Source organism: Sorex fumeus, unplaced genomic scaffold, assembly GCF_029834395.1.
Source record: "Sorex fumeus unplaced genomic scaffold, SorFum_2.1 ptg000081l, whole genome shotgun sequence".
NCBI classification, from domain to species: Eukaryota; Metazoa; Chordata; class Mammalia; order Eulipotyphla; family Soricidae; genus Sorex; species Sorex fumeus.
In genome coordinates this window covers 8444804-8468311 of record NW_026606138.1, presented here as the reverse complement: position 1 = coordinate 8468311, position 23508 = coordinate 8444804, and the positions used below count along the sequence as shown (strand labels likewise).

The following is a 23508-nucleotide window of genomic DNA, read 5'->3' as shown; positions in this document are numbered from 1 at the left end:
CAGATTGGGATGTTTAAGAAGCACTTCATAGCTTGGGTTCAAGAGGACATTGCAATGAGTTTGACTAATGAGAGATGAATAATCATGTTTTCAGAGAAAAGGGTTGTATTTCCATGAAAAATGACAGTGGCTGGGCCAAAGAGATAGTACAGAGTTTAAGGCACTTGCCTTGTACACAACTAACCTTGGTTGGATCCCGCAAATGATCCCCCAGAATCACCAGGAGTGATCTCTGATCACTGTTGGATGTGGCCCCAAAATAATCACTGTCACTGTCACTGTTCTCCCGTTGTTCATCGATTTGCTTGAGTGAGCACCAGTAACATCTCACAACAAATTGTGAGATTTGTTGTTACTGTTTTTGGCATATTGAATACATCACCGGTAGCTTGCCAGGCTTTGCCGTGCGGGTAAGATGCTCTCAGTAGCTTGCCGGGCTCTCCAAGAGGGCCCCAAAATAATAATTAAAAAATTTAAAAAAATGGCTTCTTACTGATGGCCAAGAAGATCCCCAAGGTCTGACTTCATCCCACCCATTTCTCTCTCATTTTATCTGCACTGCCCCACTTTCCCACCCACCCTGCACTCTTGATTTCAGCTCTGGCCTCAGTCAATTATGGAATTCCTCTTGTTCTTTCCCACCTGTTTTCCTATACCACCTTCATGCCCCATAACATAGACAATCTCTGTCAGAATATTTATGTCAACTTTCCATAAGCTAGGAGAACATATGGGAAAGTTATAGCCTGTTCTTTTTATCTCTTGAGCAAAAAAAAGTCTATATTTCTAGATGATTGTAGAAAAGAAAAAAAGAAATGACAAAGAGGCGGGGAAGAGAAATGTTTGATAGTCTGAAGCACTATCTGGCAAGTTATGGAGGCAAATTCTGAGTTTCCTCTGGGCGTTTGTTTCCTCGTACTTATTATTTAGTTTGTACCTCAGTCCCTTGGGGTTTGGGCAAATTAGAAATTTGGTCTAGAACTCGCTTACTGCTACGGTAGTTGCCAACCATAGAATTAGAAACTTGGTCTAGAAAATTAGAATATTTGGTTTAGAATTTAAAAATTAGAATTAGGGCTGGAGAATGGCACAGTGGGTATGGCGTTTGCCTTGTACACGACTGACTCGGGTTTGATTCCCAGCATCCCACATGGTCCCCCGAACACCTCCAAGAGTAATTCCTGAGTGCAGGAGCCAGGAGCAACCCCTGTGCATCTCAGGGTGTAACCCAAAAAGAAAAAAAATTAGAATTAGAAAATTTAGTCTAGACCTTTTCTTGCTACTATGGTAGTTACCAATAACATGTGGCTATTGAGCAGCTAAAGGCAGCCAATTTACAAGGAGATGTGCTGTAAAAGCAAAATATATACCAGATTTCAAAAAGCTGTAATTTATTTCATTAGGAAAGGTGCAAATTATTTCATTAGCAACTTGTATATTATTTACCTAGTTGAAATAATATTTAAGGTTGGTTAGACTAAAAATAGGATCACTAAAAATAATGTTACCTCTTTTTTAAATGCAGGTACTAGAATTTATAAATTATGTAATGATTCAATTATATTTCTATTAAACATGGTCTGGTTTAGAGACTAGATTAAAAGAACAGGAAGAATTTTTTTACAAGACTATAGCTGATCTCTGGCCAGTGACAATACAGCAATTAGGGTGCTTGTTTTGGATGCAGTCAACCTGGGTTCAATCCCTGATATCCCATATGGTCTCCCCAGCCTTCCAATAGTAAACCAAGAACATTGCTCAGTGTAGCCTCTAAACAAAACAACAAAAAAAGAATATAGTTGATCTTATGTTCAATCCAGTGCTCATCACATGAGTGTGTAGAACAAATTTGTACCATTGCTAATGACACTGAGTTTGTTGCCTTGAACAAATTTACTTTTACAGTGTGTAACCTATTACAATTAAGAGATACTCAAGTTTCCAGTGACTTTTCACTGGTTTTGGTGATCCCTTGCTTGAATCAGTTATTACACTGGTATTGCATGTGCTTCCTGGCTTTAGAATTTATTTTTTAATTTCTTTCTGATATTCTATTTTTCTTTCTTTAGCCTCTTTCTTCCTCTAGGGTTTTTCTTTGTGATTCTGTAAACTTTATTTACTCACTACTACAATCGGCTGGAGCGATAGCACAGCAGCAGGGAATTTGCCTTGCACGCGGCTAACATGGCCAACCCGAGTTCAATTCCTCTGCCCCTCTCAGAGAGTCCGGCAAGCTACCGAAAGTATCTCGCCCGCACGGCAGTGACGTATTGGATATGCCAAACACAGTAACAACAAAGTCTCCAATGGAGACGTTACTGGGCCTGCTCGACCAAATCAATGAACAACGGGAGGACCTTTACCTTTTACCTTACTACAATCAAGCAGAATGTTTTTTTGGGGTAATATTCAAATCTCCCAGGATTTGGCTCATGGGAACCCTTTCCAGCTGGTAATCCTTTTATCACTCCTCGGTTTCCAGAATTTGCTGCATGTCTCCTTGCTTTCCCACCTCACAGAGTAAACTAATCTACAGAGAGCAGAAACTTCTCTCCTCAGCAGCCCAGTGACATGCACAGCAAGATTCCCCAGACTATGTTAAGGGGATTTCTCTTTCCGGAGGTCTGGAGGCCTCCGCCGTGTCAGTCTGACCAGTGCATTCTCTTTTAATAAACTGACTTTCTGCCTAAATGGTCTTGCTCTCTGGATAAATTTTTTTTTTACCATCTTATGGCTTGGGCCCAGTGGGACTTGGGTTCGAGCAGTTATTTCAGTCTCTCCAACTTCCAGTTCATAGAAATATTCCTCATTCTTTTAAGATGGATTTATTTTTGTGATTGGGACTTCGAGCCATACCCAATGGTGCTGAAGGCTCACTCCTGGGAGTGCTTCAGGCAATCATATGCTAGGCATGTGCAAGGCAAAAGCTTTAATCTCTATACTATCTCTCCAGTCCTATTTTTCTAAAATTAAAAAAAAAGTGCAAGAAATCTCATAGCAAGATTATAGCACAAGATTATGCAATGAGGCTTTTATGGGCAAACATTTCTGCAGTTTAGAATCAGTATGCCTTTTCAAAAACAGACAGTGAATACCTAATGTATGTTTTGTTTTATGTTTGAGAAGACTAACTAGCAGGGTAGGTATAAGAATCTCATTTTTAGAAACACTCTAAGTGATTTTGCTGCACAGCCAGATTTTGAGTACTCTTGCTTACTGTGAACGGCAAGGATGGTGTCCAGGAATGTAGAAATCTTCACTTTTTTTTTTATTTTAATGAGAAAACAACAGCAAAGAAAGGAAATTTTTGCCTTCCTGGTTTACCTGGCTTACTAGATTACCTAGTAGAGTACAAGTAAGCTGTATAAACAGAAACTTAATGCTTGGAGTCTGTGTCCAAACAAATACATTGGTGATAAGGATATTATATGTAATCTAATGTCATGTCTAAGTGACCTTGATTTGGGCAGCAGATGAATTTAAGTTTGGATATGTTGAGTCTGAAGTAGCCAAGTAGTTGCATCTAATATAGAAGTATAGACCAGATAAGGAGAGCAGATGAGAAGTCATTGTCTACATAGACTGGGTGAAAAAGGACTGAGAGGAAGGAGTTTAAGACCCAAACTTGGGCTATCAAGTACTTCAGGTGAGTCTTCTGAAAATATAAAATGGCTACCATGGAGGAGAAACAGAGAAGACCATCATGAAAGCAAACAAACGAATAAGGCCAGGCTGCAGAATGCTATAAGACACACACACACACACACACACACACACACACACACACACACACACACACACAGGCGCGCGCAAGAAGTTATTGGTATCAAAGACTTGAAAAATGAAGCATGACAAGTATTCACTGGATTTAGCAGCCAGGATACCAGTGGTGTGACCTTTGCCAGAGCCTACTAGGTTCCGTGGTGGAAACATCAGCCGACCATCCTGGGCATGAAGGAAGGTGTTCAACCTCCTACTAACAGTCTTCCCCCACACTGGAGGTGTATCAGTTTCAACAGTCTCCTCTAAAAGCAACAAAAGTGAACGTTTGCACCTATAGGAAACCTCTAAATTTAGTCTTTTCTCCTATAAAATATTCTTTGATCTTTGGTGCCAACCTGTTTATATTAGAATAAAAGGTAAGATGCTTTTGGAGTTTGCAAGCAGTGCACTTATTTTAGATTTACTAACACAATATAAAGGTAATTTTGTATATAGCATCAAAATTATAATGTAACAATATGTTTTTATCACAGATCACAGATCATTCTGTTATTCCTGTTATTCGTCGATTGCCTCAAGCAGGCCCCAGTAATGTCTCCTTCATTCTAGCCCTGAGATTATATTCAAGGCTCTTTAGGAGAATGAGACCCATCATTGTTACTGGTATTTGGCATATTGGGTACGCCACGGGGAGCTTGCCAGACTCTGCCGTGTGGGCAGGCTACATTTGGTAGCCTGCCAGTTTGTCAAAGTAGGAATGAAATGTCATAATAAGATGTTGCGCGGCCGCATTCCGGCAGCTGGTTTTTATAGTCTCTGAGTCTTGGCCGCTGATGGGATTACACGGCGCCAGGGGGCCAGTTGGTGGGTGTGACCCCCGCCTACTGGAATTTGAAGGATCTGGGTAGAGGATGCTCGACTCCAATCCGAGTAGGCTTGGAGATCTCGGCCTCGGAACCCACGTGGCTTTGTCCCTCTGCCAGTACCTTCAGGTGTGCGGAGAGTGGTCTCAGCATGGTGGTGGTTGGTCCTGGAGGTCTTCGGCTGCCAGGGCCCTGATCAGGGCGGGGAGGAAAGCTCAACCCGCTCCCCTCCAAGGGGCCCCGGCGAGGAATAGCCAGGCGCGGGGGCAGGAGACTGCACTGTTCTCCCTCTGGGAGCTGGTTTTTATAGTTTTTATGGTATTCCTTAAAGAACACTCTGACTTTCAAATAGTATCCCTATCAAATATGAGGACTTATGGATCATGAACAACTTTTTCATCTGTTTTTGGATCTCACCCAGTGTTGCTCAGGTGTTATGCCTGGCTCTATGCTCAGGGATCACTCCTGGCAGTGCTCAGGGGACCATATGGGATGCTAAGGAATGAACCCGGGGTACCCAGGTCAGCCCTGTGCAAGGCAAGCGTCCATTCCTGTTGTACTATTTCTCTAGCCCCTAGAATAACTTTTAAAATCAATCTCCATTCTCTCCGATTCTTGACACACTCCAATCTCTACTCTGGATTATGCCACCACCACTGAGAACTGGTTGAGCAGCACGTTGAAAGACGTTTGCTTGACCAGGATGTACTCACAGAAGAAATGCTGGGTGGTCCCTGCGGTGGCTGGAGCGTTAGCACAGTGGGGAGGACATTTGCTTTGCAGGCGGCCTACCCAGGTTCATTTTCCAGCATCCTATTTGGTCCCATGAGCACTGCCAGGTGTAATTCCTGAGTGCAGAGCCAGAAGTAACCCCCAAGCATCGCTGGGTGTGATCCGAAAAGTTAAAAAAAAAAAGTTGCGTGGTACCCAAATCTGGCTGAACAGCACAATGGACAAACTGGGCGTAGGTTAAGAAAACTGAACAGGGACTGGAGAGACAGTACAGCCCTGCAGGAGGCCAGACTGGGTTCGATTTCAGACAACCCATCGGCCCTGCGAGCACCACCAGGAGTAATTCCTGAGCACAGAGCCAGGAGTAACCACACCGGGTGTGGCATAAAACCGAAATCAAACAAAAGAAAACAGGGGCTGGAGCAATAGCACAGCCGGTAGGGCGTTTGCCTTGCACGCAGCCGACCTAGGTTCCCAGCATCCCATCTGATGCCCCGAGCACCGCCAGGAGTAATTCCTGAGTGCATGAACCAGGAGTAACTCTTGTGCATCCCAGGGTGTGACCCAAAAAGCAAAGCAAAACAAACAAACAAACAAACAAAAAAACAGAATGAGACAGCCCTAGATCTACTGGGTGGACAGGGCATCTATTTGAATAAGTTCCTTTCCTGACACTAATTAGTTCAACTCCTTAAAGACACTGAGGTGCAAAGCAGTTTACACGGAGACGGGATCTCAGAAACTCAGAACTGGAGACGGGCGGTCCTGCGCTCTGGCACCGGGCCAAAGGTCCTAAACTGCGTCTGGGTTTCGTTTGGGGGGGCGCGGGAGTGGGGTGGGGACTGACTTTTCTGGGTTCTAGAGTATCCTTCTTGGACAGTTGTTCTCTGTGCAGGAGACGCTGCAGGCTCGCGTTTCTTGACTCAAACTCGCCCTCTGGTCTCTCCCCTGCCAGACCTTGGCAGATTCGTAGCCTGAGGCTCTTGGACTCCCGCGCCCGGAGCAGAGGGCGGAGAAGGTCATAAAAGCCCCGCCCATAGCCCCGCCCCCTCCACGCCCCCTCCACCGCCCCATCTACACTCACGGAAGGTTGGGGGCGGGCCCTTGCCTTCGCCCTGCCGCCGCGAGGGGCGTTCCCGGAAGTGGATGGGTGTCGAGCGCTTAGGAGCCCGGCGCTCATTGGCTGGTCCCGGCGCCGCAAGCTCTCCGGGAATTTGTATCGAACGTTGGGGCCAAAAGCGTGAGAAGAGAGAGAATGGCTTGTTTGAGTCAGTCTTTGCGCCAACTTCAGGGACCTTTGCTTGCATTCAAGGAATCGGTGGAGGAGGAGGACATGGACTGTCTGAAGGAGGATGAGGAGGAGGAGGACGATCCTGAGTTTGTGGACGCGGAGGAGCTCTGCAGTGGGGGCGTGAAAGCAGGCAGCCTCCCGGGTCGCCTCCCGGGTGAGCAAGCCCCTCTCCGGGCCCGGGGAGGAGGGTGGGAGTAGGGCTGCGTGTCCTCCCCCAAGTGTGGAGCGCACCGTGGAGCGCACCATGCCGGCGGCTCCTTTTTTTTGTGGGGGGGGTGGTCACACCTGGCGATGCACAGAGGTTACTCCTGGCTCTGCACTCAGGAATTACCCCTGGCGGTGCTCAGGGGACCATATGGGATGCTGGGAATCGAACCCGGGTTCGCAGCGTGCAAAGCAAACGCCCTACCCGCTGTGCTATTGCTCCAGCGCCCCCCCCCCCCCCCCCCCCCGCCGGCTCCTTAAGGATGAGCTCCTCTCCTACTTAGAATTAGAATTAAATATTGGTAACAGTAGCAGCGAGGTCAGCAAATACTGGGTGTTATATTTGTGCCCGACAATGCATTATCTCATTTAATGCTCACAACCTTTCCAGGTGGTTTTGTAGTCGAGGAAATAGTGGTTGTCGAGCGTGACACCACATTCAGGGCTTTTTAACTATATTCCTGGCCCTGCTTGGATTCAAATAGGTAGTTTTTTCCAGTAACTTAGAAAACAAGAAACACCTCGAGACTTTGTGGACCCATTTATTGTTGAGATAAATGTGTGATCAGTGTTTACCTCATGTGGTTTCCTGTTATGAATTGTGATTGTGTGAATGCTGTGACTGATACTTAAGCATAATTTTGTATTCAGACCAGTGCTGTCCAGTGGAACTTTATGCATCAGTGACCATAGCTCAGACTTGCACTATTTTAGTAGACACTAGCCACATGTGGCTGTTGAAAACTTGAAAGGTAGCTAGTGGCACCGAACTGATTTTTGTGTTTTAGGAAGTGTTAATTACAATTTAGACCGTCATGTAGTGAGATAGCAAAGGTGCAGACAGAAAAATTTTGAGTATTTCTAGAGGGTGTGATCGTTATTCCAAAAGTATAACTGGCAGATTCCCTTGTTTCCAACCAAGTGTCCATGACCGGAAAGATAAGATGAAGAATTTGCTCTTTGGAAAGGGCTGAGGGAAGGCGGTGGCACTTACTGTCTAGGAAATAGAGCATAAATCTTAAATAATCACAGAAATAATTATAGTATTTCTTAGTTCTTAGAAGCAAATAGTGCTATGAAATGACGTTCATGAGATTCAGAGAAGGTTTTTCTGAATAACTGAAGTCTGTAGTAAATGGAATCAACATAAAGGAAGCAAGCTCCACTTAAGGCAGATGGAACTGGGAATGCAAAGGTCCTATGATTGGAGGAACTGAGACGTTTTCAGAAACTTTAGGAAGGTCTCTATTGACTGAGGTCAGATTAACAGAGAGAAGACCGCTTTTAGAAGAGAAACAGTAGACTTTTTCCATGTACCATGCTTGTTTCTTAGACTACAAGGAGAGGAAATGTTCTAATCTAGAGAATTTATGGTTAGATAAACAGTGCCTAGGTAATTAAGTCAAAGGACTGGAGCTTGTGCTTTGCATATAGGAGGTCCTTGGTATCACTAGTTCCCCAAGCAACATGGGAGTAGACCAAACCAAAACCAAAACCAAAACCAAAACTGATACAGAAAACAGCCAACTTCAGGTGGAATTTGGGCAGCTCAGTAGGCATTTGTAGAGAGCAGAGTCCTTTGGCCTTTTACATGTGTGGACCAACACTTGTTGCACACTGCAGTCCATGGCAGTTATAATCAACACTATACACCAGTGATTTTTCCATTTTTGAGTACTTGCAGACCAACACTGGGACATGGGGCTTGTGGTTGAAGTCCCCTGATCCTTGTACTGTAAGCGTAGAGAATGGGAGATTTGATCAAACTGTGGAAATGGTTTAAAATATTCTGAATTAACTTTTTTTCCAAAGTTGTGATTTTTGATGAAAACACTCAAGAGAACTATGCCGTATTTGGACGTTTTCCAATGACAAGTGCTTGGTGGCGAGTGAAGGTTCGAGTAAAGCCTTTGGGAACGAAGCGCTATCAAATGCAAGGATTTCCATCTTACTTTTTGCAGTATGATATGTCACCACCAAATCAAAAACATATCTGTTCCCTCTTTCTGAAAGATTGTAATGTCCCCGCTGAAAATATAAATAAATTTTTAACATGGATAGATGCTGTATCAAGTTGTAAAAAACTCAACTTTGGAAATCTTAGGGAAACATTGACAATGTTCCAAAAGGAATTTGAAAGGAATCATCAAAAGCAGTCTAAACAGAGAAGTCAGGAAGAGCCACCACTGGATTCTGAGATAATAAACCTTTCTGTGGAAAACGAAAGTAAGTGTGATTTTTTTTTAAATCAAGTTTAAGTAAAATTGTGATAATTACTGATGGATGTATTTAAAAGATATTACTATAGTGTCTTGGCAGATGTTCTTTTTGAAAATTGGTTTGCTGAAGGACCAAGGAGATAGAAAAGGTGGCACTTTGTCTGTGAGGGACCCTGGTCATCCCCAGGGCCGCATATTTCCTCCCTGAGAGCACCATTGAGTATACCCTGGAGATCCCTGAGCACTGCCATGCTTACATGCTCTGGCCCTAACCAAGTGTCTCTGGGAGTAGCCCCTGATCCCCTGAGCACTATTTGGAAATTGCCCTGCCCCCCTCCCCAAAATTGGTTTGATGAAATGTGTTTTTATTACATTTGGAGTATGCCCTTGATATTCCACATTTCTCCCCTACAATGTGAAGAGATTGGGTAAGATGGATCTTCTGCCTCTAATCAGTTTCTTTCCAGCTCTACAATTGCTTCTTGCTTTTACTTCCTTTTTTTCTTTTGTATCCATGGGATTACTTTGAGTACTTAAGAAAGGTTTATTAGTCAACTGTTTAGTCTAATAAGGCTAGAATGTGAGTAACCCTTTTGCAAAGACTCCAGTCCAAAATGATTCAAAATAACTTTTTTTCCCCATTTTTTTGGTTAAGGAGCGGAATTTATTGTGGGGGAGAGGGTGAGGACTGGGGTGAGGGCAGCTCTGGGACTCTGTGAAGTACGGTGCCCGCCATTTATCTAGAAGCCCATGATTTGGGATATATTTGACCCAATTATGTCTTTAAACATATCTGCATTCAACTTGATAAAAGCCCACTTCTTGGAGATGTGAATTTTCTGACAAGGAAACTTAAACTTGACCTGGTGGAGAGTCCCAATCACATGCTCCTTGTTCTGTTTGGTGCCTGAGATTGAAGCCAGTAAGAGAGCAGATAGGAGTGTCCATGGCAAAGGACAGTCTCCAATGTCCCTTGTTACAGCCCATCCAAGCCATAGACCATGTGCAACTGAAGAGACTACTTGCTGTCTGTAGACACTGCACTGGGACCTGTGTGGTGGAGAATATGGATAACTTTGTGTTTTTGGAGGGGGCACCCAGTAGTACCAGAAAATCTGGGGGCCACAACCAATGATAGTTGGCCAGCTAGGACCCGAGTTTGTGAAAGATGTGCAGATGCCTGGACCACCTGACGGTGCTTGGGAGTATTCAGTATTACTCAAGAAGTCATTTGGGGCCAGGGATGAAACCTGGATGGAGTGCACTTGTATGTATCCTCACCTGTGTACACTTGCATTTATCCTCTCCTTAGCCCTGGTTAAAATAACTTAAAATGGATTTATTTCCCAGATTTTCACATATATAGAATATTTCATGTCTTTTACCAAATAAATCTGGCAGTGTATTACTGAATGACTTTAATGACAAAAAAACATGATTGCAGAGGAGAGATTATAACGGTTAATTTATAAATGACCTGTTTTATATTTAGCTGTGAATCTATATTGAGTCAGAAATTGTATTCTGATTATGTTGCAAACCAAAGGAAACAAAAGACTTCAGTAACAAGCTAAGCACCTAAAGTGCATACATTTGGGGCCGGAGAGATAGTACAGCAGGGAGGGCATTTGCCTTGCAAGTGGCCAGCATAGATTCAATCCCTGACACACTATATGGTTCCCTCGGTATTTTGAGGAGGAGATATTCCTGAATGAATAGCCAGGAGTAACCCCTGAGCATCACTGGGTGTGCCCCCACCCCGAAAAAAAATATTACACACATTTTGATGTTACTATAACTGTTAAAATCTGATCTTTTTTTGGTAGTTAATATAAATTTATTAATTTCTCTCATTAATTTGAATGGGGCGGCACACCCACAATGCCGAGCATCCACACATGGTGGCGCTGCAGAGCACTGGCCCTGCCTTCTCCGCCGGCTCCTTGTGGCCCAGAGGGGGGTTTCTTGAATTGACTGTGCTGAATGAGAAAGTCTATCAAACCTGTTGTTCCGTGAGTCACTTTGTTTATTTTGATTTGTTCTTTTCTGCTATGTTTTAGTTCCATTTAAACATGTAATGACAGCTTTGCAGTTTCCAAAAATCATGGAATTCCTTCCAATTCTTCTGCCTCGACATTTTAAACGGCTCATAAGCTCAGGTTACGAAGAGTTGTTGAGAGCGATAGAAGAGATATTAACCACAAATCCATGGAAACTTGGATTTGGTAAAGTAAGTGAGGCATCTGCTTAAACATTTAATAGTTTTGTATGCAGTGGGATTTTGACACTGTCTTTCAAAGGAAAAAAATGTGTATGGATTCCAGTATTGATTTATTTTTGTTAGTGTTGGGCTGGAGCAATAGCACAGTGGATAGGGCAGTTTGCCTTGCACGTGGCCAACCAGGCCGACCCCGAGTTCGATTCCTCTGCCTTTGATTCCTCTGCCCCTCTTGGAGATCCCGGCAAGCTACCGGGAGTATCTCGCCCACTCTGCAAAGCCTGGCAAGCTACCCCTGACGTATTTGATATGCCAAACACAGTAACAACAAGTCTCACAATGTTACTGGACCTGCTCGAGCAAATCGATAAACAATGGGAGGACAGTGACAGTGACAGTTGTTAGTGTTAGAACTGATTATAAATTTATGACTTTAACTCATATGTAATACATTTATAAAGAAAAAACAAAATAACATTGAGGATGTTCAAATTATTTATAATGTAAATATATCATTTAATATGAAAGTTCTTTAAAACTATATTTCCATTTGAATCTTGACTTAGATCTCAAGAAGACACAAGTTCATGTGAGTTTGGCAAGTTCTTATGAATTTGTGTTACTAAAGCATCCCTTCTCTTCCCCTTCAGCCCTTCCTTCCCCTCCTTCCCTTTGCTGTTTTTGTTTTTTGTTTTTGCTTTTGGACCACACCTGGCAGTGATCAGGGGCTAGCCCTGTTCTGTACTCAGAAGTGGTCCCTAGCAGTGCTCAGAGTAGCATATGTTCTACTGGGTATTGAACTGAGGTTGACAACATGCAAGGCAACTAACGGCCTTAGTTCCCTATTTTATATTTAAAAAATTAAAAAATTTTCATTATTGATGTGTTGGGCTGGAGCGATAGCACAGCGGTAGGGCGTTCGCCTTACAAGCGGCCAACATGGCCAACCCGAGTTCGATTCCTCCGCCCCTCTCGGAGAGCCCGGCAAGCTACCGAGAGTATTTGATATGCCAGACACAGTAACAACAAAGTCTCCAATGGAGACGTTACTGGGCCCGCTCGAGCAAATCGACGATCAACGGGAGGGCCTTTACCTTTACCTTTTATTGATGTGTTATATCATGATATAACTAAAAAAATTGTCTAGTACTGCCATTTACAAATGAATCCATCTCTGTTCTTATCTGGAGACCAAAAAAAGTATTAACATGCAAATATAGCTCTTAGATCTTGGCAGTACTTCATTAAAGGTAATTTTCCAAATGACGGCACAGATGAAAATTCTGAGATGATTCTAAAACCCTCAAAAATATTTCTTGGGCTGGAGAGATAGTACAGTGGGTAGGGTGTTTCCCTTGTACACAGCCAACCCTGATTCGATCCCCGGCATCCCATATGGTCCCCCAAGTACCGCCAGGAGTAATTCCTGAGTGCAGAGCCAAGATAACCCTGAGCATTGCTGGATGTGACCCAAAAAAGCAAAAAAAAAAAAAAAAAAGAAAGAAAAGAAAAGAAAATTTTCATCTCCCTCCTTTGTAGTTACAGCAATTAGAGCAATACTAGAATAATAAATTTCTTCTGTGTAAAATGACTGTGGTTTTAGTATGCTTTGAAAAATAAGATTCTAGGACATGGGATTATTGTATATATTTATTCAGTAAAGAAGAGTAGTAGAACAGTAAGCAAGTGGAAAAAGCAACTTGAAGCTCTACAATGTAGCATAGAAACCATCACCTAATCATAAAGACTTTGACTGATCTTAGTTTGCTGTGCTTACTAATCATAGCCCTTTAATTCTTTTTTCTGGGGGAGGGGGGGTTGTCATCCCCAGCAATGCTCAGGGGTTTTCCCTCAGGAATTACTCCTGGTGGTGCTTGGGGGACCATGTTGGATGCCGGGGATTGAACCCGACTTGACCATTTGCAAGACAAACACCCTACCCGCTATACTATCGCTCCAGCCCCATGTCTTTTAAGTCTTTGCCATGTACTATATATAGGTATCTTAAGCAATGGAAAGTTATTGTGGGAGGTATGAACGGCTGTGAATTAAAAACAAGTGCCCTAGGAGGGTAAGTTTCTGCTGAGATCTCTTACATGGTGGGTGGTTGTCTTCCTGTGGCTTTACCTGGGCTCCTTTCTGTGCCTGTTTTCTAATCACTAGACTAGTGAAGCCAGACATATTGGGTTAGTATCCACCCCAGTGACTTCAGTTTACCTTAATTACCTTTTGTTAAGACCCTGTCTCCAAATGCAGCCATATTCTGAAGTATTAGAAGTTAGGATTTCAACATATGAATTTTGAGAGGACTTAATTCAGCTTATAAAATACATGGAGATCTCTTGAAATGGTGATGCCATAAAAAAAAAAAATGAAATGGAGCTGATCAATGACCATAGTGGATCATAGTGAAGGAAGTTCTGAATCTGTTCTGTAGACTTTGGGCAGGTTGTGGATAGGCAGGTAGAAAACCAGCAAGCTGAGCTAAGAAAGTCAGTCATTAACTTCATAATACTAAGTTTAACACAAAGTTAATTGAACTTATAGTACATCACATTGCTATGGATCCTGTTTATACTGATTAAACTAAAATTAATAGATTGATAGATGATTAATAGATGTGTGCTATTAACTTTTTCAAAGATGGGAGAAAGGAGTATGTATGTAGAGCTGATGATATATGCAGAGATCTTACATAAAAACTTAATTTACCAGGGTGTTGAAATTAGAACTTTTATATACATCAAGTGAATATCATATATGTTTTTATATGTAGGAAGCAATTATTATATATTTTAATATATCGATCATATGTGTATATATCACATCAAGCAGTAGTATGCAGAGATAAATTCTGGAAGAAATACTAGTTGTATTGAAAGTATTGTCTCTGGAAGTTAAGGAAAGTCAAATCAGACAATGTTTTTTTTTTTTTGGTCATACCTGGCAATGTACAGGGGTTACTCCTGGTTCTGCACTCAGGAATTACCCCCTGTGGTGCTTAGGGGACCATATGGGATGCTGGGAATTGAACCCAGGTCAGCCGCGTGCAAGGCAAATGCCTTACCCGCTGTGCTATTGCTCTAGCCCCTGGCAATTCTTTTTTTGTGTGAAAAACTTACTGAAACTATCTTTTAAAACTATGTATATTACTTCGGGGCTGGAGCGATAGCACAGAGGGTAGGGTGTTTGCCTTGCATGCGGTCCACGCGGCCAACCTGAGTTCGATTCCTCCGCCCCTCTCGGAGAGCCCGACAAGCTACCGAGAGTATCTCGCCTGCATGGCAAAGCCTGGCAAGCTACCTGTGATGTGTTGTGTATGCCAAACACAGTAACAACGAGTCTCACGATGGAGATGTTACTGGGCCCGCTCGAACAAATCGAACAACTGGAGGACAGTGCTATGAGTGACAATGTTATATTACTTTGAGAATCATTTTAATTAAAAACTATGTAGATTTTTGTTCAAATAAAGAAAGTTAATGATGTATTTATTTCTTCTCATTAGTTTATTTCTCCAAATTTAGCTGAAATAAATATCTTCTGGATCTTAGAAATATTAGAACATATCCTTTGTGTAATTCTAATAATAGACACCATTCAAAAAATTAAAATATAAAGCAACTTGAATTTTATTTTCTTAAAGATAACCTACAGAGAGCTGCAGCTTCTGCGGTGTGAGGCCAGTTGGACAGCATTCTGTCAGTGTGAGTCTCTCCTGGCACTGATGACTGACTTGGAGAAGAATGCTTTAATTATCTATTCCAAACTGAAGGAGCTCTGCAGAGAACATGGGCACACGTATGTTGAAATAGATGAGTTAACATCTCTGTTGTCGGATCTCATGTTTGTCCCTGATGCTTGGAAGTCTCTGAAGTTCATGAAGGATATTGGTGTCGTGACATATGAGAAGAACCATGTCTTTCTTTCTGACCTGTATGAGGCTGAAAGAGACATCGCCTGGTCCATTGGTGTTCTGATGACAAGGCCTCCATGGCATTTGCATGTCGATGTTAAGAAGGTGCTTGCTTCTCTTCATGCCACAAAACTGGAGGATTCAGGAAGTGGGGATACATGGGATGAGAGTAAGCCCGGTGAAATAGCACCAGAGGACTCGGTGTCCAACCAGGACACACAGGGCAGCTGGGAACATCTTTGGGATAATGTGGAGAATGAAGTTCCTGGAGAAATAAGTGAAGCGCCACTGGATCAGGATCAGGTGACTGCACTGGAGATGGTTTGCTCTAATGCCGTGACAGTCATAAGTGGCAAAGGTGGCTGTGGGAAGACCACAATTGTTAGCCGTCTTTTTAAGCATATAGAGCAGCTGGAAGAAAGAGAAGTAGAAAAAGCTTGTAAGGATTTTGAGCAGGACCAGGATGTGCCAGCAGAGTGGAATACTTTCACCGAGGAAAGTCTACCGAAGACAGACCGGGCCATAGAAGTTTTACTTACAGCACCTACGGGGAAGGCTGCTGGTTTACTGAGACAGAAAACAGGTTTACACGCCTACACGCTGTGTCAGGTAAAAGCTCTCTAGTTTTTCTACAGTTGAAAACATTTACCTTAAAGAACCAGGGGGTGGGGCTGGAGCAGTAGCACAGCGGGTAGGGGGTTTGCCTTGCTGTGCAACGCGGCCGATCTGGGTTCAGTTCCTAGCATCTCATATGGTCCCTTGAGCACCGCCAGGAGTAAGTCCTGAGCACATGTGCCAGTAGTAACCCCTGTGCATCGCCGGGTGTGACCCAAAAAGCAAAAATAAAAAAAAAAAAAAGAACTAGGGGCAGTGGTGGAGGAATATTGGTACCTTGGTGACGTTTAAGTAACAGTAATATTGTATGCTTAAAGCTTACAGTACTAATAATATTGCAAGCAGTTTACTTAAAAGAAAAACATTTATTTTCTTTTACAATTTTTTTTATAAAATCACCATGAAGTAAAGTCATCCATGACTGAGTTTCAGTCCTCTAAGGTTTGAGCACCCATTCCTTCACCTGTGTCCAATTCCCTCCACCTCTGTGCCCAGCTTCCTTCCTGCCCTCCAGCCTGTCTCAATGACAGATATATAATTTTTCTTTTTTTCCTTTTAGGCATTGTAGTTTGCAGTACTGTCACTGAAAGCATATTGTATACATCACTTTTATCTCCTTTCAGCACCCAGTTCTTGTCCAGAGTGGTCACTTCCCACTATCCTTGTCATAGTGATCCCTTCTCTGACATACCCCCCCTCCCTCCCCTTGCTCCCTTGTGGCAAGCTTCCTACTGAGGACCTTGCTTCTATTGTCTTTGGGTATTATTCTCCTGCTATGTTTCTTTGGGGCTGGAGCGATAGCACAGCTGGTAGGGCGTTTGCCTTGCACAGGGCTGACCTGGGTTTGATTTTTCTGTCCTGTCCCTCTCGGAGAGCCCGGCAAGCTACTGAGAGTATCCCACCCATGCAGCAGAGCCTGGCAAGCTCCCCGTGGCATATTCTGTAGCACTGTGCTCCCGTTGCTCATCGATTTGCTCGAGCAGGCCCAGTAACGGCTCCATTGTAAGACTTGTTACTGTGTTTGGCATATCGAATACATCACGGGTAGCTTGCCAGGCTTTGCCGTGCAGCGAAATACTCTTGGCAGTTTGCCGGGCTCTCCGAGAGAGGAGGAGGAATCGAACCCAGCTCGGCCAGGCCTGCGGCTTGCAAGGCAAGCGCCCTACCACTGTGCTATTGCTCCAGCCCGTGGCGTATTTGATATGCCAAAAACAGTAACAACAAGTCTCACAGTGGAGACGTTACTGGTGCCTGCTCGAGCAAATCAATGAACAATGGGAGGACAGTGCTACAGTACAGTGTTTCTTTATAACCCACAAATGAGTGTGATCATTCTATGTCTGTCACTCTCCCTCTCATTTCACTCAGCATGATACTCTCTAGCTCTGTCCAAATTTCATGACTTCACTTAAGAAACATCATAAAGACAAACTTGTTTTAAGTTTTGATGGTCCCCCAAACAGAAGTACTATGATCTATAATACTGTTAATGATGGTTCATGCGTACTTAGTTCCAACACCACATCCATCTCCAGAGTTCCCCTTCCCTTCACCAGTGTCCAAAGACCCGGCACACACACCCATCTTGGATTATTGGCCAAGGACACTTAGCTGTAAGGCTCTTTTGCAGTAGTTTCCATGACACAGATGGAGCCAAGCCTTGAATTGGAGCATTATAAGCACTGAAAAGTAAGAGGCATTTCTATGATGACTTCCTGGATATATAGAATAGAGGGAATAGTGAGTCAAATGTTCTCTTGCGAGACAAGGCCACTGAGAAAAATAGAAGTTTGCTGAAGGGAATTGGTGCATTTGGGTGGGAAATATGAAGGATTTTTATTTAACAAACATGTTGAATCCAGGTTCAACAGAAAAAGATACGATACCACTTAAAACTTTGTCCAGAAGATCTATGTTAACATCAGAAATATGGAAGGATATGCAACAAAATAGTGTTCTTTGGTTATAATTTTATGCTTTTTTTTTTTTTTTTTTTTTTTTTTTTTTGCTTTTTGGGTCACACCTGGCGATGCACAGGGGTTACTTCTGGCTCTGCACTCAGGAATTACCCCTGGCGGTGCTCAGGGGACCATATGGGATGCTGGGAATCGAACCTGTGTCGGCCGTGTGCAGGGCAAACGCCCTACCCGCTGAGCTGTCTCTCCAGCCCCAATTTTATGCATAATTTTTCTTCATCTAAAAGTATATATGCATATATATTTTAGTTTAGTTTAGGTAACTGGTTTTCAGTATTGTTGACATTTATGGTTTTGATGTACAGATACCTTACTTGACCATCACCAGTGGCCTAATGCTACTTCTGGTCCTCTTTATTCTCCCCTCCCCTTCCCCATCTCTATTTTTAAAGTAGTAAATACTATTACATCTTTTAAAAATGGTTTTATTTTTGTTTTGTTTTTGGTGGTGGTAGTAGCGGGTTTTAAAAGTTTAGGAAGAGAGTTTAGGGAACTAGGAAAAAAAAAGAGTAGTATTTGCATAAGATTGGAAAGGCAGCCCTTTATTTTTAGAATGGAGTGTTGTAGGTTGGGAGGTCAGGAGCTTAAGTGATTGGGCTTTCTTAAAGGCCAAGAGAAGGTATTTTGGGAACGGAAAAGAATAGGAAATTTTTTCTAGTCTGACACCGTAGGAAACATGTTGAAGACTTACTTTACAGTGTGGTAGTGCTGAGTTTTAAGCTTATTGCCTGAAACACACTAAGTACTCATTAGGAAGGACAATTTAGTGATTTGATCTATTTTTATTATTTTTAGCTTTATTTGCTACATCTTTTCTGTGTATTCATCCTTTAATTCTTGTGTTCTGTTTTCTTTAAAAAATTGCTTATTATAGTTTGGGTGACATGCTTAAGATAGTGTTGACTCTTACTTTTTTTGATGTACTTAGCTACCTCTACCCCACTGAAATGCCCCAAACCTTTGACTGCCAGTATAATATCATATTATCCCCAGTCTGCTCCTCATTCCTAGTACTCCCTACCCCTATTCCCTATTCCCCTCCTTCCTTGGCATTCTCATTTCTGTAATCCAGGACAAGGGTCTGCCATCCTTTAATACTTCCCATTCCTTTGTCTTGTTACTCTGAATACCATAGATAAGTGAGAACATTCAATATTTGTCTTCCTTCCTTCCTTCCTTCCTTCCTTCCTTCCTTCCTTCCTTCCTTCCTTCTTTCCTTCCTACCTTCCTTCATGTAAGATAATATTCTCTAGTTCTATCCACATTGCAGGGAACTGCATGGTTTCATCTTTTCTTGTGGCTGCATAGAATTTCATTGCATATGTATACTACCACTTCTGTATCCATTTTTCTGTCATTGGACATTTGGATGGTTTCCATATCCTGGTTTCTGTATTCTAAGCACTACCATGAACAGAGATGTGCGTTTACCTTTTTGGATCTTTTTTTGGGGGGGCGAGGGGGCATTTTTTGTTTCTTTAGCTTTCTACCTACATCTCTTCCCCTCTCCCATTTAATAGTTTTGATTAAAAATGCATGTTGTTAATTTTCTAAATATATTTTATCACCTGAATTTAGACATGTCATTCTTTGTAGGTCAATTATAGCTTCTATTTATGGAAGAAAAAACAAGAGACTAAAAACAGTCCATGGAAATTTGCTTCTGTTAGAGTTCTGGTTATGGATGAAGGGAGTTTGGTGTCTGTAAGAATCTTCAAGTCGGTTTTGAGTTTATTGTGTGAACACTCCAAACTTTCTAAGCTTATTATCCTTGGTAAGTTAAAATACTGTTCTATAGTGAAAAGTACAGTAGTTAGCCAGTTGTTTTTGCCATTTTCCTGATTTTGTGTCCTTTTCCTAAGGTGAGTCGCCATTTCTCACAGCCCATATTCAGGCTCTGAGTTCAGGCCATTCTTTTCCTTATTGGCTTGCAGGGTCTTTGCTTTGGCCGTGTATCAGCGTGCCAGGGATGTGAATAAAATACTTCAGGGTTAGTGCTAATCACCCAAGTGATGACAATTAAAATAGTGAAAATGTCACAGATCCAGAGTAAATCAGCATGTAGACTCTTGGAAAATCGTATTTTTTTTTAAAAAAATCGGATTTATAGGTCGCTTAAAAGTATTTTATGATTTTAAGAGGTTTTTCAAGGTCTAATTTGGGTTATTGCCAAATTAAACCTTGCAGACCTCTTAAGTCCTTTCCAATTCTGGCAAGGTACAGTTAAAGGAATAATAATAGTTACCTGTAAACCATAAGATTTCATGAAGAAAGCATAGAATTGTATTAGTAAAGTAAAGGCCCTCCCGTTGATCGTCGATTTGCTCGAGCGGGCCCAGTAACGTCTCCATTGGAGACTTTGTTGTTACTGTGTCTGGCATATCGAATACCCTGGAGCCCTGGAGCGATAGGGCTGGAGCAATAGGGCTGGAGCGATAGCACAGCGGGTAGGGCGTCTGCCTTGCACGTAGCCAACATGGCCGACCCGAGTTCAATTCCTCCGCCCCTCTCGGAGAGCCCGGCAAGCTACCGAGAGTATTCAATATGCCAGACACAGTAACAACAAGGTCTCCAATGGAGACGTTACTGGGCCCGCTCGAGCAAGAATTGTATTAGGAGAATCAAATTGTATATAATTTTTTTTGGTATTTGAGGATATTTTCTGAGCAGTTAATTCTAAATGGCTTAAGGGTTTCTCTGTTTCTACTAAGTAAATATTTACCTTCTCTTTAAATTTGTTAAAATAAAAAAAGATTTTTAGTAGAGTACAACATTATTATTGCCTTACTGGGATTTATCAGTTATGAAATGTACTGATACAAACACATTATACATACAGGTATTACTCCCAGCTCTGCACTCACGGATCATTCTTGGTGAGGTCGGAGGGAGTGGTGATGGCGGGGGACACACACACACACACACACACACACACACACACACGACCATATGGAGTGCCAGGTGTGAGTTCGAGCGTGGGTGCATTCAGTGGCCGAGAACCATTCCCCCAGCTGGCCAAACAAAGGAGTAACAGAATGGAATGGGCCAAAGGCTGGTTGGTAAACAGTGACCATTCATTCAAATCTCACAGCTTTAGTTACAAGAAATCATGAAGGGTACGCATAGGTGTGGCTGAACATTATCATAATATAAACAGATAAAAGGCCCCTCCTTCAAGGGAAGTTCTTCTAGGAGATTGATATCGGTCACAGTCCTCCCGTTGTTCATTGATTTGCTCGAGTGGGCCCAGTAACGTCTCCATTGGAGACTTTGTTGTTACTGTGTCTGGCATATCGAATACGTCACGGGGAGCTTGCCAGGCTCTGCCGTGCGGGCGAGATACTCTCGGTAGCTTGCTGGGCGCACCGAGAGGGGTGGAGGAATCGAACTCGGGTCGGCCATGTTGGCTGTGTGCAAGGCAAACGCCCTACCGCTGTGCTATTCTCTGGTTTTTCTAGGAGATTAACTCGGAAAAAAATTTCATCTGAGATACACTGAAGGGCAGAATTCCATCTAAGGGACTATTGCTTTTTCCTTTCCTTGGCTAGTAACCCATTTAAACAGTCGCATTAAATTTACTTCTGACTAATATTTCTAGTCATTTTGTATGAACACATTAAGAGATACATTAAGCTTAAAGGGTGGTTCTTCCTGGGGACATCTTGCTCTATATACCAGTCTGCAGGCCTGGTTAGTCTTCCCTAACCCCAGCAGGGTCCTTGCTCAGTTATTTCTTTTTGGGTTATGACAGAGTTTGTTTCATGACCATACTCTTAACCATGCTCTTAACTTTTTATACCTTTAATGACACTTGGCTTGCCCCTTTTCATTGCCAGGGTAGCTTGCGGCTTGCCCTGGGTCTATCCAGGTCCTTCACTGGGACCTTCCTTTTGGGGGTGTTAGAGCAACTGAGGCTTAAGTCAAATAAATATGATGGATGCCCAGGAGTAAGTATTATTCAGAGTCAATTAACTCCTATGTTAGCATTAACTGTCTTCCTGTGTTCTATACAAAAAGGACATTGCTCTAAAATAAACTATGCAAAGGACATAAAGGAAAGAGAAAAGCAATATTTTACTTACATATACCAAATCCAGAGCCCTCAGAAGAATTTAGCTTTTCAAGTAACAGGGTCTGATTTGGGGATAAGTGATTAACAGATAGGGGGAAAGAGCGCTAATGAGAGGTTCAAGATGAACTCAGAGGATTGGGAGTGCTTGATGGGAATTGGTTGTGCCTCGAGAGCACTGTGATGGGAGTAACGCAATACAACTAAGCTCTCTGGGGAGGAGCAAGGACAAACGAATGTTATCAAATACCAGGGACTGAACCAGGGTCTGCTGGGTGCAAGCAAACACTCTAACCACGAACATTATATCACTTCAGCCCTTACTCCTCTTTTTTTTTTTTTCCCTTTTGCCTTTTCGTGCCACTCCCGGCTCAGGGGTTATGCCTGACTGTGATCAGCGATTATTTCTGGCTGTGCTCAGAGCACTACGTGGTACCAGGGATCGAACTCAGATTGGTAACAGGCAAAGCAAGCACCTACTGTAGTATCGCTCTGGCCTCCATTGACCTTAATATTCCTAAGTAATTTTAAAGTAAGACTTTTGGGAGCTTTTTTCTCAGTTAAAGCAAATCTTTATAATGTGTATTGATACAGTGAAATAAAATTCATTTCTAAATTTCAGGACCCCAGGTGTCAGAATCTTTTTCTCTTTTTTCTTTCCTATTAGGTGATGTTAGACAGTTACCTAGCATTGAACCTGGTAACCTGCTGAAAGATCTTTTTGAGACTCTTAAGCCAAGACACTGTGCGGTTGAATTAAATACAAACCACAGAGCAGAATCTGAGCTAATTGTGGACAATGCTACAAGGTATTTGCACTTTCTGTTGTATTAAAAATAAAAGGTGAAAAATGTGAATCCACTTTGAATTAAGTGAGTTGCTGCAGTCCATTTACTGTGCCCTTTCAGCAAACTTGTCATTTGATGTAAACTTTTTTGCCTCTTCATTAGGAAAAAAAAGGTTAATTTTTTTCATTGCATGTGTAACACAAATTATTGAAATTTGAAAATGAATGTGGCTTTCTAATAATATATATATGAATTAAAGTTACATTAAGTTTTGAGACAGAGACTTGAAAATGAGTTCATTAGAAATCAAGGAAGAGGAATGGAGCAATATTATAGTGGGTAAGGCACTTGCCTAGCATGCTGATAACCTGGATTGGATCCCCCGTGCACTGCCAGGAGTAATTCTTGAGGGCAGAGCCAGGAGTTAATCCTGAGCATTGCTTGGTGTAATCCCAAAACAACAAAAATCAAGGGAGAACTAGGGAGGAAGTTTCCTCTAAATTTTGTAGGGGAGTCTGAAGCAAAAAAAAAAAAATTTGAAAAGGAAAGAATAAAGTTCTTTTATACCTTGGTGAATCCATATGAATATGGATTCTTTAACTATCTCTCTGGCCCACTCATATGTCTCTTTGTTTTGTTTTGTTGGTTGGGGGTAGGCGGAGTGGCGGGAAAGCACACCCAGTGGTGCTCAGAGCTTGACTTCTGGCACTCAGAGATCACTCTTGGCGGAGCTTGGAACCATATGGGTGCTGGAAATTGAACCCATGTTGGCCACATACAAGGCAAGCTCCCTACTCTTTGTACTATGTCTCCAGTCCCTATTTTATCTAACTTGCTAGTCTTGGAACATCCAGATCATAAAAAGGATGAGAAGGGAGTGAGAGCAAAGAGAAC

At 42.5% G+C, this 23508-nt stretch overlaps 1 protein-coding gene across 1 annotated transcript in view; it reads left to right on the top strand.

Moving 5' to 3' along the window:
- Positions 1-6573: 6573 nt before the first annotated feature.
- Positions 6574-23508, top strand: part of HELB (DNA helicase B) — a 37964-nt gene continuing 21029 nt past the window's right edge. Inside the window, exons 1-6 of the mRNA XM_056130778.1 lie at positions 6574-6763; positions 8626-9039; positions 11093-11262; positions 14897-15775; positions 19354-19531; positions 22494-22635. Coding sequence (XP_055986753.1) covers positions 6574-6763; positions 8626-9039; positions 11093-11262; positions 14897-15775; positions 19354-19531; positions 22494-22635 — 1973 coding nt within the window. The remainder of the gene's footprint in view (positions 6764-8625; positions 9040-11092; positions 11263-14896; positions 15776-19353; positions 19532-22493; positions 22636-23508) is intronic.